The 15,855-nt window shown below is 59.7% G+C and overlaps 1 protein-coding gene across 4 annotated transcripts; it reads left to right on the forward strand.

Moving 5' to 3' along the window:
• FADS3 (fatty acid desaturase 3) lies at window positions 1-14,026 on the forward strand. 4 transcript variants are annotated; one of them, XM_025446193.3, is made up of 12 exons: window positions 5-303; window positions 7,972-8,082; window positions 8,601-8,798; window positions 9,584-9,685; window positions 9,819-9,941; window positions 10,284-10,344; window positions 10,948-11,024; window positions 11,413-11,510; window positions 11,913-12,009; window positions 12,149-12,228; window positions 12,326-12,451; window positions 13,696-14,026. In XM_025446193.3, the coding sequence occupies exons 1-12, from the start codon at window positions 97-99 to the stop codon at window positions 13,745-13,747; spliced, it is 1,332 nt and encodes a 443-aa protein (XP_025301978.3). In that variant the 5' UTR covers window positions 5-96; the 3' UTR covers window positions 13,748-14,026. The 4 variants fall into 4 exon arrangements, with proteins under 4 accessions (XP_048952486.1, XP_048952488.1, XP_025301978.3 ...); XM_049096530.1 differs by lacking the exon at window positions 5-303 and adding an exon at window positions 1,358-1,387; XM_049096529.1 differs by lacking the exon at window positions 13,696-14,026 and having other exon boundaries at window positions 1-303; window positions 12,300-12,448.
• Window positions 14,027-15,855: the final 1,829 nt, after the last annotated feature.

Below are 15,855 nucleotides of genomic sequence, written 5' to 3' on the forward strand. Positions count from 1 at the left end.
CCCTGCGCCGGCTCGGGCGGGCGCTGTTCGGCGGCTGCAGCGGCAGGGCGGGGCCGCGCCTCGCTCCGGGTCTCCGCGGGGCCTCGCGCACTCGCCATGGGCGGCGTCGGGGAGCCCCGCGAGGGGCCCGCACGGCCCGGGGCGCCGCTGCCCGCGCTGCGCTGGGAGCAGATCCGCCGGCACAACCTGCCGGGCGACAAGTGGCTGGTCATCGAGCGGCGCGTCTACGACATCAGCCGCTGGGCTCAGCGGCACCCGGGGGGCAGCCGCCTCATTGGCCACCACGGCGCCGAGGACGCCACGGTAAGGAGCCGCCGGGCCGGGCGGGGCCGGGGCCGGGGCCGGGCGGGCCGGGCGCGGAGACCCGCAGCCCTTCCCGGCCGCGCATCCTCGCGGCCCTCCGCCGACCCGGACCTCCTGGTGCAGGACCCAGACCGGGATGCACGCGCCAGGCCGGCGCTGGGCGAGGAGGCCCCGTCCCTGCCCGGGAACCTGCGCACCAGGCCTGCAGCGGGGCTGGGCGGGCGCCGGCCTGGGCCGGAGCGAGGGGCTGGCGAGGTGGGCGTGCCCGGGCGGCCTGGAGCCCCTCCTCCGGTTCTGGGCCCCCCACCCCAGGTTCCTTCGGCCCAGCGTCCGCGGTCGGGCGGGGTCCCCCTGGGGGCTGGCCAGGATGTGCCACCAGAGGCCGTGGGCTGCGCAGCAGAGCTGGGGCAGGGCCCAGAGGGCCGTGGCTTTCCCAAGAGCTGCCGTCGACCGCCCCGAGGGCCGTGACTCACCTCTCCTGGGCTGGCAGCCGGCGGCCGCACGTGGGAGAACTTTGTGAGCCCGGCTGGGTGGGCCTCCTCGGGAAGCACAGCCACCCCAGGAATAGGCTGGCCCTTGGGGACCCTGGCTTCCCCTTCCCAGCCCATGTCTAGGCAGGTCTTGCCAAGAAGGGATACGGCCTGCTCCGCTGGGACTGTCTGGCCGTGGTCCAGCGCTAGAGCGGGCTGTGGTGGGGGAGACTCCTTTCTCACCATAGTCCAGCGGTGCCCTGTCCTGAGACCAGGAGTTGAGGCTGTGATGCTCTGATCTAAAATTCTAGGTTGGCCATGCTGGGTACTAGGAATCTTAAAGGCTCCAGGAGCCGAATCCCTAATTGGCAGAACTTGAAGGAGCAGAAAGAAGAGTGTGTCCTGCCCCATGACGCCCAGTGTCCCTGTTTACCAGGGCTGCCGGGTTGGGCAAGCTCCATGGACTCTTTGAGGGGAAAGGTTTCCCTTCCCCACTTGCATCCTAAGAAGCTGAGAGTTTACTCAGAAGCCTCCTGAGAGGAGCCACGGAGCTGAAGATGACTGTGGGTCACCAATTGCGTGGCCACGCACGGGCCCATATGTGTGTGAGCGCTGTACGCATTTGCGTGCATGGTCGTCCGCGTGTGCGTTTCTGCCGGGGCATGGGGGGGTGGCGGTGGTATGAGATCCCACGGCCCTGGCCACTCCTCGAGGATCCTGTGGGTGTGTGCTCCAGCCTCACTGAACTTGAACCTTGGGGCTGAAGGGTGGGATGGATGCAGGAGAGAGGAAGGATGACGCAAGGCATTTCTCAATCAGTGGTTCTTTCTCGGTGCCCAGGCCACTGCTGGGGGGGCCTCCGACGTGGGAACCCCATCGTACAGTTAGCTCTTGACCCTGACACCTCCATCTGACAGTTTTCTCACTGGTTCGTCGCCAGTGAGGTCTTTCGCCCATCTCCAGAAAGCAATCTGTCTGCTCCCTGGCTGGGTCCTGGCTCTGCCACCTGAGACTCTGAGTGACCTTGAACAGGTGTTCCTCCCCTGCGCCTCAGTTTCTTCATCTGCAAAGTGCAGACAGCCGGGCCGGCTACAGGCAGGACCGTGCCTTCGCAGCTCTGTGGCCCCAGGGCTGCCATGTATTCGTTCCTGGCTGGTGTCTGTTGCTGGTTGGGAAGCGTGAGTGCACCCTGCAAACCACACAGTGTAGTGGAACAGCCATGGTGTAGCCACCCCCTTGGCTGGATGGCCTTGTCTATCCATGTCTGTAATGGGCAGGAGTTGCGTGCATTACGGCCATGTTAGCTTCCTCAGGGCTCCAAACACTGGGCTGGGTGGAGTTGCCAGAAATACCTGTTCCGTTCAGGCTAAATGGGCTATGAGGTGGTTGGGGGGTGAGGGACCCCAACCTTTGTCTCTGATGGGCCCACAGCACAGATGACAGATCAGACCAGCCCAGGGCTGTGTGTGTGGTTGAGTCTAGGCCCCAGGTACCCCATTCCATGCCCTGGAGTGCAGGTAGGGTGGGGCAGCTGTCATGCCAGGGCTGTGTTCCCCGGGCCACCTCTCACTAGCCCCAGCCACCCATCAGCTGTTCTCATGTCCAGGCAACAGAAGCCTTCCTGCCAGGAAATTCCCAGAGTTCCTGTGCCATGAAGTCAGCCTGTGGCGATCCTGGGATACAATGCTGGGTACCCTGGGGAGAGTGCTCTGGGCACTGATCCAAGTTTGCCTAAGAGTCAGAGGCAGCTTGAGACTAGCTAAGGCAGCCAGGGAGGGGCAAGGCCTGGCTGCTGCCGATCAAAAGCATACGGGCACTAGGCCCTGAGAGCCTACTATGTGCCACGCTCCAAATGCAGCAAAGAATTTATGGACGCTCTCTTAATCCTCAGGTTACTCCTATGAGGCAGGTGCTATTAAGTGATTTTCCCACTTTACAGATGGGAAAACTGAGGCTCAAAGAGGTAAGTGACTTGAAATTAAGTGGCCGGTCCAGAGATTTGAATCCATAGGCCATCCTCTTAAGCACACGCTGCCCTGTGACTTAACTGTTTTTTTTTTTTTCCCCATTCATCCATCCTTCAGTTACTGAACCATTAAACCCATCAGCAGGTATTCAGTGAGCATATCCTATCCACCAAACTCTGTTCTAACCTCTGAAGACATAGCTGTGAACAAAACATGGCAAGGATGAAATTCCTTGGCAGAGAGGGGGATGAGCTGGAACAGAGGCTCCAAGGTGGGAAGGTACTCAAGAGACAGCAAGGCTGTCAGTATGGCTGGAGCACACAGTGGGGAGGGGGCAAGCAGTGAGGTCCAGAGGTGACAGGAGCTGGCTCCTGCTGGGCTTCTGTGTCCCTTCTGTGTCCCTTCCAGGGGTCCCTGGAAGCAGGACTTTGGTTTTATTCTAAGGGGATCTTGGAGGGCAGAGCTGGGAAGGAAGCCGGGGGAATCTGATATACATTTAAAGGGACCCCTAATATAGGGGGGAATGCAGAGCCCTCCAGGAGAAGGCAGGAGGCCAAGGGAAGAGATGGTGGGGACCCACCGTCTCCCAGGGGAGGTCACTCTGAAGAGCCAGGGCAGAAGGCAGGAGCATTAGGAGATAGCTTTGGCACAATAACCCATTGAAGGCAGGTATGAGTGCTAGCCCATTTGCAGATGAGGAGACAGGCTGAATGTGGGTCATGTGAAAGAACCTTCTTGGGGCCTTCAGAGGGCAGGCAGGGCCTTCACCCTTGGGCTTGGAGGGTGGGGTTTGTGTTTGGGTAGGAGTTGGGGGAAGGCGGGGCAGATCGGAGGCCCTGGAGGGAGGGTGAGGCCTCAGACAGGGCCCAGCCAGGAACGCAGGCCGCAGGGCTCTGGAGCCCACGCTGCTTCCACCCACCACTGGCTGCCTGGAAAGCTCTGCTGCCTAGTGGCACTTCCCATGAGTGTGACCTCCCTGGGCTCTATAGGTGGTTCCCCACCCACTCAGGCCCCTTCCCGGGGTAGTTGCTGTGCAGGCTCCGGCCCTGGGAGAGTGCTGGGCAGGAACACAGTGCAGAGGAGGGATGCTATCACCCCGGCACCTGGCACCTGGCAACCCTCTGCTTTTCTTCCTGAGGGCGCCCAAGCCTTGTGGTTTCACATGGAACAGCAGGGAAGAGCCAGAGCTCGTGGGGTGAGCCGGAGAGTGATAGTAGAGAAAGGACCCAGCGTCAGAGCACCTGGCTGCTTGGGGGGGACTGACATTTGTGAAGCTAAGGGCCCTGAGTGGAGCCCTAATGTGGCTGCCAGCCCATCCTCAGGTTCACCAGGAGCAGCTTTCCAGCAGGGTCTGTCCTTGTGCTGGCTCGGCTGGTCTGCACAGGACTTGGATGTGCTGTGGGCAGAGCTGTGTGTCCTTTGACCTTTGTGTCCTCGTGTCCCCATCTATAAAATGGGGACATGCCTAGCACTTCCCCACTGGCTCTGATGAGGAATGCAGGCAAGGGATGGGAAGGAGCAGGAGTGCTGGGCATGAGGGCCTGGGAGAAGTGGGGATGGAGGGATTCCTGGGGTGGCTCCTGAAGCTTACCTCTCTGCCTCCTGTCGTCACAGCCCACTGCTGCCTCCTCAACAGAGTCTTATGCAGCACGGACAGACCCAGACCGCCTGAGCCCCCAACAACCCTGCTCCATTCCCTTCCTGATCTGGAACACTCCCAGTTCTTTGGGGAGTGGCCAGAAGTTGTCCCCATTCCCCACTGTGTCTCAGTTCCCCAGCCTCAGGCTGGCCAGGGCTTGACCGGTCACTCTCCTGCCTCACACCCGCAGCCTGCACCCCGCCCCCCCACCCTTCAAGGCCACTGTATGTGAGTGAACTCAGGAGAAGGGTGAGTCAGGCCAGCGGGGGCTCTGCCAGAGCTGGATGCCAGCCCCTTCTACGTGCACTTTTACCCGCACTGACTCAGTCCTCCCCGCAGCCCCAGGAGATGGGCAGCGGTGATTTCTGCTATACTGATGAGGAAATCCAGAATGGAGGGGCTCCGCTTGGCTCAGATTCCATCCCCAGCCAGCTGGCTGCAGAGCGCCCCAATCCTGCCCCTTAACCGGCTGCTACTCAGGGCTCACGAGGGGCTGTGGAGCAGGCCAGGAGCCACTCTGGGGGTCGAAGCAGGGCTGGAAGGACATAGACATCACAGATTTACTTGGGTTTAAATCCCAGCTCTGCCATGACAGACTCCGACTTGGGCCAGTATCTCTACCACCCTGAGGCTTTGTTCCAGTAAAATGGTTTTTAGCCCTTCCTTGTGGGCTGTGGAGGGTTGGCTCTTTTCCACTTATACACACCTGCTGTCCAGCCCCTGCTCTGCCAGATTCGGGACAGCCCTGTGGACACAGCCTGTCGCTGCCACCAACAGCGTATGTTTAGGGATACCAGCAGTCTCCCCCAGCTCTGTTCCAAGACCTCAGGAGGGACCTGGAGTGCCACCCTTGATATATTAGGTGGGGGAGGATCATAGGATGTTTCCAGGTGTGCCAGGTGTAGGTAAGGGTGGGGTCTCCTGCAGGGCCCTGAAACCCTAGCAGCCCAAGAAATGCCAGGACCACCTTCCTGTTCCTCACAGTCCAGTCTCCAAGCAGCCAGGTCCTTGGCTGTGTGGGATGGTGGTCAGCTTCGTGGCAAGGGCCACCCTGCACACCCACTCCTGCCCCCTGCCTGGGACACCCACTGCGCAGTTTTACAGTCAGACTAGATTCTGATCCGATCTCCATCAAATGGAGCTGTGTGACCTTTATAATGTGGCTTAACCTCTCTGGATCTTCTTAAACAGTGGCCCAGAGAGGATCTGGTCACATGGCCCCAGCAAGTGTTCCAGCAAAGGCTGTCTCCTGGTACATTAGGTTTGGGTGTGAGGCCAGCAACCCACCTTGTTGGTCCTGAGAGCATAAGAAGAACAGGCTGGGGGCATCTGCATGGCTCAGTCAGTCGGGCATCTGACTCTTGGTTTGGGCTCAGGTCATGCTCTTATGGTCATGGCATTGACCCCCGGGTCGGGCTCCACACTCAGTGTGGAGGATGCTTCACATTCTCTCTCCCTCCTCCTCTGCCCTTCCCAGCTTGTGCTCGCTCTCTCTCTCTCTCTCTCTCTCTCTCTCGGTCTCAAATAAATAAATACAATCTTAAGAAGAACAGACCCAGCAGTGCCCACCTGCTTTCCAAGGCCCTGCCACAGCCCTGCCCATCTCCTCCCATCAGCCAGAGGAGCCTTGTCTTCGAGCTTTGGGATTGTCTCACGGGCCCTTCTGGGACTCCCCCTTCCCCTTGTCACACCAGGGGATAGACCTGGCTGGAGGTCCCTCAGTGGCCCCCTCCCTCAGTGCATCTCCAGGCCTGACCTGGGTGCATCAGGACCCAGGGAAAGAGTCCGGGCGGCTGGCCTGCTCCTGCTGCTCCTGCAGCTCCTCAGCTCAAGGGCATGGCCTTGGAGCATCTGGGGGGTCTGCTGGGTGCCAGGGTGGCCCCAGAACACACAGAGGATGGGGGAGAAGAAGGACTGGAAGATGGGGGAGGAAATCCTGGTGTCGCAATCGTGTACGCACGTCAGGGGCCTCATGTGCTGCCAGGGGAATTTCAGAGGAAGCCAAATGGAATCAGAGTCGGTGCTCATCAGCCTTCGAAAGGAAGGAAATTTTGCCACCTGCTACCACACGGATGAAGCTTGAGGACATGATGCCGAGTGACAAGTTAGTCACCAAAGGATGAATATGTTTGATTCCTTTTATTAGAGGTCCCTAGAGTAGTTGAATGCATAGAGGCAGCAAAGTGGGGGCTGCGAGGGAGTTGGGGGGAGGAAGTGTTTCACGGGGGCGGAGATGAAAACGTTGTGGAGGTGGATGGTGGTGGTGGTCGCCCAGAAGTGTCAGTACACTTAGTGCTACTTAACTGTCTGCTTGAAAATGGTTAAAAGGGTAAACTAAGAAGAAAAAAAAGTTAATGCTCTGAGTCCATGGAGAGCCAGCAAGGCGCTGGAGGCTTGCCCTCTGCTGCCTGGTCCCAGCAGGAGGACGGGCTTGCTCAAGGTCACAGTGAGTAGGGGCAGCCACCCCAGAGCACACGGCCCTGCTAGCTCCCCAGGACAGGGCCAGGCAGCTCCCTGCCCCCCATGGGGCCAGCCCTCCCTCCACCTCCTCTCCCAAGTCAGGGTCCGCCCAGAGAAGGGGAGATCTGATCAGTGCTCTCCCCTCTTAGGAGCTCAGGGAAGGCCCCAAGTCTCCTTCTCCAGAGCCTAAGGTACTCTGGGGGCCAGAGGGGCTCGCAGTGCTTCCTCCCCACAGGACCACACGGGATGTCCAGTAGCGGGTGTAGGGGCCCAGCTGTCTGAACGCCCACCAGAAGCTGGAAGGCTCGTTAGCAAGAGAGTGATAGGAGCCCCCCTGCTCTCACAGCCTTCTTCAAAGCTGTTTCCTTTGGCAGCCGGCAGCCCCTTCCCCGGGCCCGGGGCACAGCATCACCCACGCCAGTCACTGCTTCTTTCTGTACTTCAGGCAGCTGGGTGGCTAGGTAGGGCTCGTCCCTTCAGAGAGAGCCTCTGGAAGTTCAGGGATAAAGACCCAGGGAAGAGCTGGGAACAGTACAAGCCAGTGTCCCTAGGATGAGATCAGCACGCCCGAGGGAACCCGGGGGCACAGGTCAAGCTTGTTCACGTTTCCAAGCTGCGGGGCAGTTTCCCAACTGGTCCCCGTCCCTGGCGCTTTGTCTGTGGCCCTCTAACCCCTGTGGCCTAGCACCCCACCCCCACCCCCAGCTGTTACAGAGAATCCTGAGAACGTTCGATATTTAATTTGCTTTAAAAAAAGTGATATTTTCCACTTCTGCCTTTAAAATTAAACGAGTTTGACTGTTTGTGAGTGTCCTCTCAAACCCAAGAACTCAAGTTTCTGTGGCCCTTGACTGATTTTGGGAGAAGGGGCCTTCGGTGCTGGGGACGGCAGCTGGAGCCCGGCAGGCAAGGCGGCTCCAGGCAGGGCACCCGAGGCCGAGGGAGGACCCAGCTGGGCCAGTGGGCAAGGCTGACCCGTCGGGGGCCGACGGATGTGATCCCTGAATAGGCAGCTGCGTCTCCGCCCACGTGCGCCCTGCCCTTCCGTGAGCCTCCTCCCGCCTCGTCTGTGCCGCCTCTGGGTGCTGCTACTGCCGCCCGCCTGCCCACCTGACCGTTGGCTCTCCCTCAGGATGCCTTCCGCGCCTTCCATCAAGACCTCAATTTTGTACGCAAGTTCCTGCAGCCCCTGCTGATTGGAGAGCTGGCCCCAGAGGAGCCCAGCCAGGATGGACCCCAGGACGTGAGTGGGGTTCCAGGGTGGAGGCCAAGCCTCCAGTGGAGGGCTGATGGGGTGAGGGGACATTGGCAGCAGCAACTCTGTCCCCATTACCCCCAGGGGACCCGGGGCTGGGTCATCCCTTTGCCATCCCTTCCTGGGTAGGCAAAGCAGAGCTGGAGGGAGGGAGACCTGCGGGAGCCCAGGGCCCCCGGGGCTGGCTGGGCCAGCATTTGCTGTGGCAAATGCTGGGCCCAGTCTCCCCATCCACGCGGAGGGTTTTGACACACGAGGCTCTAAGGGTTGTCCCCGCTCTGGCTTTTCTGCTTCTCATGTACCACGACACCTTTTGCGGGATGAACCTTTGCCACCAGCCAGCTCCCCAGCTCAGACCCATGTCTGGTATTCTCACCCCTCCATCCTCTGACCGTACCCCTGGGGCCTGGCACAGGGACTGGCTGAGGCATGGGTCACTGTCAGGGGCTCCTGGGGGATCACTGGGGCCTCGATCCTGTAGCCGACCAGCCGTTCCACCGTGGCAGGCACAGCTTGTCAAGGACTTCCGAGCCCTGCGCCAGGCAGCTGAGGACATGGAGCTGTTTGAGGCCAAGCCAGCCTTCTTCGCTCTCCTGCTGGGCCATATCCTGGCCATGGAGGTGCTCGCCTGGCTTATCATCTACCTCTTCGGCCCGGGCTGGGTGCCCAGCACCCTTGCTGCCCTTGTCCTGGCCACCTCGCAGGTGACTCCAGCACTGTTTTGCCACCACCTAAACTGTCCAGTAGACACGGGGCCTGGCAAATGAGGACACTCTGGACATATTTGCTGAATGAATGAATAAATGAATGAATGAATGAGTAGCAAAGGCCCCATAAGGCATGTAACTCTAGGTCAAGTTGCATTGTATTGCATTGTATTGTATTGTATTATGTTGTATTTTTTTAAAGGTTTTATTCATTCATGAGATACAGAGAGAGGCAGAGATATAGGCAGAGGGAGAAGCAGGTTTCCTGTGGGGAACCTGATGTGGGACTTTGATCCCAGGACCCCAGGATCACGCCCTGAGCTGGAGGCAGACACTCAACCCCTGAGCCACCCAGATGTCCCTTATTTTATTTTTTAAAAGATTTTATTTATTTATTTGAGGAAGAGTGAGAGAGAGAGTATGAGTGCAAAACAGGGGAGGAGCAGAGGGAGAGGGAGAAGCAGGTTCCTGGCTGAGCAGGGAGCCTGACTCGGGGCTTGATCCCAGGACCCTGAGATCATGACCTGAGCTGAAACCAAGAATAGGTCGCTTAACCGACTGAACCACCCAGGTCTCCTGGTCCAGCTGCATTTTAAATGAGCTCCATGACACACTTGCAAGCCCCTAGGCCTCCCAAGGCGCAGTTTCCTTATCTGTTAAGGTCCTCAAATGCAGCATTAGCTGTGGGTGAGCCCCGTGCGCTGAGAGGACACCCTGGGGCTCCAGGGCTGGGGCCCCCATGGTTCCCTCCTGCCAGCTCCTGTCCCTGCTTCTGTCCACAGGCCCAGTGTTGGTGTCTGCAGCACGACCTAGGCCATACCTCGGTCTTCAGGAAGTCCCAGTGGAACCATGTGGCCCAGCAGTTTGTGATGGGGCAGCTGAAGGTGAGGGTGGTGTGGGCAGTGGGGAGCCAGGGGCTGAGTTGGGGGTGTCTCGTTGGGTCTGCCCAAGTGTCCAGATGCGGAGTCGTTGACCCCACCTGGTCCCTGTCCTGAGAGCCCCTCGCATCCCCTACAGGGCTTCTCTGCCCACTGGTGGAACTTCCGCCATTTTCAGCACCACGCCAAGCCTAACATCTTCCACAAAGACCCAGATGTGACCGTGGCGCCCGTCTTCCTCCTGGGGGAATCATCCGTTGAGGTGTGTGGGGAGAACATGGACTCTACCCAGCTGGGCCTGAAGCTCCAGGGGGACCTACCTGGCTGGGCCACAGCTCCAGGGGGACCATGGCCACTGAGTCCCTCACTGTGGCCCAGGCCTGGGCCCTGACAACGCCCCCTACTCTAACTCCAGGCTGAGTCCCTGCCCAAGGGGCGCGCGCCCCTTCCACACTTGCCAGCCTGCTGGAGATGATGGGCCCAATTGCCAGAACTTGGGGTTGCCTTTGCCCCTTGGCTCCTTGGCCCCAGCCAGTCCCCTGACCCTAGCTGGGAGGAAGAGGGCCCGGAGGGCTGCTCTCCTCAGCCCCGGCTGTCTCCACAGTACGGCAAGAAGAAGCGCAGATATTTACCCTATAACCACCAGCACCTGTACTTCTTCCTGAGTGAGTGTCTGTTTGTCCTCCTGGAGGTGGGGGCACAGCTGGACCCCAGACCGTGCCTGAGCCTGTACTGCCTGCCCACCCTAGACAACTTCTAGCACCGGGTAGGGGCAAACTTGTCCTACCTCCCTCAGTATGGCGTCCCTATGTGCCTCTCCCAGCCCCTGCCCTGGTCACCCCACTCGGCAGACTGGGCTGACTCTCCCACGGCCAGAGACAGCCTCAGCCCTGCCGGGGTGGGCGGGGGGGGGGTCTTCAGAATTCCTTCCTATACTCCCATCAGAGCAGTCCCAAGGCCTGGAGCACCCGGGGTAGTCATTGGGATGGCTCAGGTGAGGATTTAAGGGTGGAGACGTGTGAGGCTGGCTCCGGCCTGCAGAAGGAACACAGGGATGGTCAGGTGAGGGCCAGCCTGGGGAGGCTCAGACACTAAGGGAAGATTGCGGACCAGGCCTTGTGGGTAATGTGGGGTCACCCAACTGGATGGGACCGGCACCGGGTCCCACAGGCATTCCTGGGACACCTGCGCCTGGCTCCCCAATTTCCTGGGCCTCTCCTGCTCGGCACCCCAGCCCTGCTTCTGAGCTCTCTGGTGCCCCCTTGCAGTCGGCCCACCACTGCTCACCCTGGTGAACTTTGAAGTGGAAAATCTGGCATACATGCTGGTGTGCATGCGGTGGACGGTGAGTGGGGGCCCTGCACATGTCTCCCAGGGAATACCGCCATGCTGGCAATGGTGGGGCCCAAGGGGACGGCCCTGCCCACGAATGCAAACAGGTGCACATGTGTGAGTGTGCACAGGGTGTGCTGGGGGGATCTCTCTGGGAGTGGGGATCCTCTGGGCCAAATCTGCCAGGCATTTGTCTCCCAGGGAGGGGCTCCCGCTTTGCACACTCCTCCAGGACACCTTCACTCCAGAGTCAGCCCCGTGAGGCCGGCAGGGCAAGGACCCCATCCCTTTACCTAGTGGAGAAAACTGAGGCCCAGAGAGGTGCAGCAGGCAGAAGGGGTGAATGACCCTGCTCCACCTCCGGGCTCCTCGGGGCCTCTGTCCTCTACCGTCCTCTGCAGGACTTGCTGTGGGCCACCAGCTTCTATTCCCGCTTCTTCTTGTGCTATGTCCCCTTCTACGGTGTTCCTGGGGCACTGCTCCTGTTTGTTGCTGTCAGGTATGGCCAGATTCAGAATGGTGGGGAGTTGGAGGGGTCACACACAGGCAGCAGGGGGCCCCCGACCAGGACCCTCCATCCTCAGGGCCTCCGTGTTCCCATGTGCGGTATGGGGATGGCAGGGCTGCCTCCCTGGGTTGTTGAGGAACACTAGCGGCAGGATCCCAGGGACAGTGGGTCTGGAGGAAGTGGCTTGGTGTACAGGCAGCCCCATGGGCAGCCAGCCTCCCGAGCAGGGCTGCTCTCGGCTCAGCTGGGCAATGGGCCCTGCTTTGCTCAGCTTCTTTAAACACCAGTCGGGGAGAGGTTACCACATTCCCACGGTACGGACGAGGAAGCTGAGGCCCAGGTCTGGTCCAGGTGGTGAGCTGGACATGGCAGGGACTGAACCTCTCCTCACAGGGTCCTGGAGAGCCACTGGTTCGTGTGGATCACACAGATGAACCACATCCCCAAGGAGATCGGCCATGAGAAGCACCGGGACTGGGCCAGCTCGCAGGTGAGCAGCAGGGGTGCAGCTGGGCAGGCTCCCAGCTAGAGGGGTTGGGGGCCCTGTAGGGCTAGCAGGCTCAGGGGATGCCATGGGGTCAGGGCCTCCTGGCCGCCTCTCTCACCCGTGCCCCACCCATTCCCGGCAGCTGGCAGCCACCTGCAACGTGGAGCCCTCACTCTTCATTGACTGGTTCAGCGGGCACCTCAACTTCCAGATCGAGCACCAGTGAGTGTGGGCCCTGGAGGCCGGGGAGGTGATGGGAGGGCGGGGGCTCCCCCAACACCCCCTCCCCTCAGGTGCCAGCACACGCTCTCCCCACCAGCCTCTTCCCCACGATGCCAAGGCACAACTACCGCAGGGTGGCTCCGCTGGTCAAGGCGCTGTGCGCCAAGCATGGCCTCAACTACGAAGTGAAGCCCTTCCTCACTGCCTTGGTGGACATCATCGGGTAAGGACCCTCTGCTCATGAGAGCTCCCATCCTGGGCACCTGGCTCTTTGAGCCCACATGGGTCCCTGTCCAAGAGCTGGCATTCAAGGCCTTTTTAATCAACCTTTCTGCCCTCAGCCCATTCCTTCACTCCCTCCCTTCCCAGTGCTCTTCCTGGGCCTGGGCCCTGGCCTGGGAGCTATAGATGCAGCTGTGCCCAAGAGCAAAGCAGGTTGAGGTCCCTGTCTTCCTGGAGCCAACATCCTAGGAGGAGAAACAGAAAGCAGTTAAAATAAGCAAATTACAAAAAAATGTGGGAAGAGAAGATGTGGGAGCAGGCAAAGGGATGGGAGTGCTAGGCAGGACTTGTGATTTTTAATAGGGTGGCAGGGTAGGTGGTATTGAGAAGGTGCCATGTGAGCGGAGGAGGGGAGAGGACTGGTGATGGAGAGACATGGTGGGGGGGAGGGGAGAGACTGTCTGGGGCAGGGGAGCAGCAGTGCAAAGGCCATGGGGCAAGCGTGTGCCGATGTGAGTGGAGGAGGGACATGCAGGACTTAATTGGATTTGGGAAAGATGTCCTAAGTGAGAATGCACCGACGGGGCTCAATTTGAAGCAGAAAGAAGCAGAGCAGGGGTTCCTGCCGCTGTGCAGGTGAGGGATGGTGGGGGTGGCCGGGGCCCTAGAGTTCACCTTGGCCATGGGGAACTGAGGTCAGATTCTCTCTGCTACCTCTGCGCTTTGCCACATGCTGTTCCCTTTACGGGGAGGCCCTTCCCGTACTGGTGTTAGAAGCCCTGCTGCTTCTCCTGCATGGCCCTTCCCAGCCCCATGCTCTGAGCCCCTGTTGGAACACTCGGCACAGAGTTCTTGTGAGCTGTTGACGCTTCTGGATCCTCAGCCTGTCACCTGGCTCTTTGTGGGCTGGCTCCAGGCCTTACAAATGGGTCCTAGGGTCACAGGGCCCAGCAGAAGAAGACAGAGGAGAGAGCTCGGTGACAGAGGGACAGGTGCATGCTGACTGCTGTCAGGACTTGGCCTTGGTGTCCCTGACTGCCCCCATGCAAAGTCTAAACTCTATTCCAGTTAATAACGAGAGTGTCCCTCCTCCCGGTTACCCTTCTGCCCACCACTCCCACCCCAGCTGCTGCCCCAGAGGGAAAGGACACCTAGAGGAATGGGGAAAGTCCACTACACTCACTGTCTTGGGGGAGGGGGTTACTATTTTGCAGTCAAGACACCCACCCCATTTCTGCCTCCTAGGTCCCTGAAGAAGTCTGGCGATGTCTGGCTGGAAGCCTATCTCCACCAGTGAGGGCAGCACCCAGGGCCTCAGCAGCCACCAAGCTGGCCCAGGCAGGCTTGACACCTCTGCTCTCCCTCTCCCCCCTCTCCTTTGCCTAGGGGCCCTGCCCACCCTTCTGGATCTGCTGTCTTCACCCTCACCTGTCTGCTTGGCAGCCCTAAGGCCATAGCTTTTGGCCAAACAGGAACAGGGCTAGGGGGATGGTACATAAAGCCACACAGCATGGCATGTTTTCCTAGAGCAAAAATTTAGGGAAAACTGTTATTTTTATATAAAAACCTAAATATATTATGGAGTAGGGTACTGAATCTGCAAGAACCTTGGAGCTGGAGTCTGCCCCAGACTTCCTGAGAGGAGTTCAGGCCTGTGGGCCATCAGGGTGCTGGGAGATGGGGTGGGGGGTGAGTGGTGGCTTTCAGAGGTCCCTCTGTGCCCTGGGTTGGGGAGTTGGCAGCTGCCCTAGGCTCAGATCTCTCTGTGGGCCTGGTTCCTCCCTTCCTGTTCTTTACCCGCTCACCAGCACCCTTGGGCAGTCATGTTGGACTCACCTCACTTTATTCCTCTGCACAGCCGTATAGGGGCTGCTGGTCCAGCAGACCAGGGCTCCAGGTGGAGGGTCACGTCCGTAGGTCCCCTGAGCACAGGAGGGGAAGCCAGTCTGTCCCAGGCCTACACTGGCCTCCTTCCGCAGCTTTGTGATGAGGGGCCTGCTAGGGTCACCTGCCAGCATCATGCTGGTGGGGGTGCAGCTGGACTGTGCTTAGCAGCCCACAAGAGGTGACACCGGGTTTCTCCTACACCTGCTGGGACCAGGTGCTTGCGTGGTTTCAGCAGCTTAAAGAAAATGAAACACAGAGCTATAGGATTCCTCTGAAGGCCTCTCTAGAGAAGGAACTGGAGTCTCCCCATCAGCCGCCCGACTGCCCCTCACTTTGTCAGGGGTTTCCTGGGCTGGGTTCTCTTCAGAATCTGGAAGGAGCACAAGTCCCAGAGGCCTTACTCAGTCCTTTCCTGGGACCGCCGGGCCCCACTCTGGCCCCCTCCATGCAGCTTCTATCTGCTCTTCTCTGGTTAGGGAAATGGGGGTGAGGGTCCCACCGCTGCCAGGACTCTGGCTGTGTGACCTTGTGGGAAGTTCAACTTCTCTGAGCGGCAGTTTGACCTCCTGGGATGATGGAAGGTAAAGGGGATGCTGTGTGGAAGAGTCTTTGCATAGGGCTTGCCAGTAGGGCTCAAATTCAAAAAAAATCATGCACAGTCCAACTCCCTGGAGCCCCACCTGCTCTGACCTGGGACAAGCCCGTGGCGGTCTCTGACCCTGTTTGCTCTTTGGAAGGTCCTTCTACCTTGAAAGCAAACTCCCTGTGTCCAGAGCGGATCTCACATTCGGGGTCCCTCACCTGCTGTTCACTCTGCAGGGAGGCCTCTTTCCTGTGGCCACCTCTGGGAACCCTGCCGAACCTGGGTGCCATGTGGGTTCTGGATGGCATTCCCCCCACCCTGTGCCATCCGTGCCTGTCCCGCAGCGGCTCCGATGCACAGGCGCTTATGGGAAATGTTAGCGCCCGGTACTTGGGGGTGGCGGGGCCCCCACCGTAGGGAACAACGCTGAGCCTGCGTCGCCACCTCGGGGCCTCCAGAGTATCTGCACCGCTGTGGGCAGGCCACGCTCATGCTGCCGCTGGTGGTGGCCGCGGGCAGTGCGCGGTCCCTCTGTGAATTGGCAGCTGACTAGCGACTTGCTCAGAGGACCCTGAGGAAGCCCCCTGGCCTCTCACGTGGCCACCCGATCTCTGCTTGTTGCCTGAAGTCCTCACTGGCGGGTCGTCTTTGCCCTTGTCCCACTCTGTCCCCCATGCTAGAGCCCCTGCGGACAGGTCATCACCCCTCTCCTGAGCTGAGGTCCCCTTCTCAGGAGGTCTTTCACACAGTCCAGGAACAAGAACTTAGGGAGTCTGGGCCAGGTTTGTAAAAAGAACGAAAGATCTTGGCGGAGCCTCAAGAAACCCCGTATCCCTTCTTTATGATCTGCACAGTCTTGGGTGCAGAGGGAAAGCAGAACGGGTGGGGTCAGCCAGGACTTGCCGATTTGTCTTTTGGTCAACCAGCGTTCTCTC

The sequence above is a fragment of the Canis lupus genome, chromosome 18 (assembly GCF_003254725.2).
Source record: "Canis lupus dingo isolate Sandy chromosome 18, ASM325472v2, whole genome shotgun sequence".
NCBI classification, from domain to species: Eukaryota; Metazoa; Chordata; class Mammalia; order Carnivora; family Canidae; genus Canis; species Canis lupus.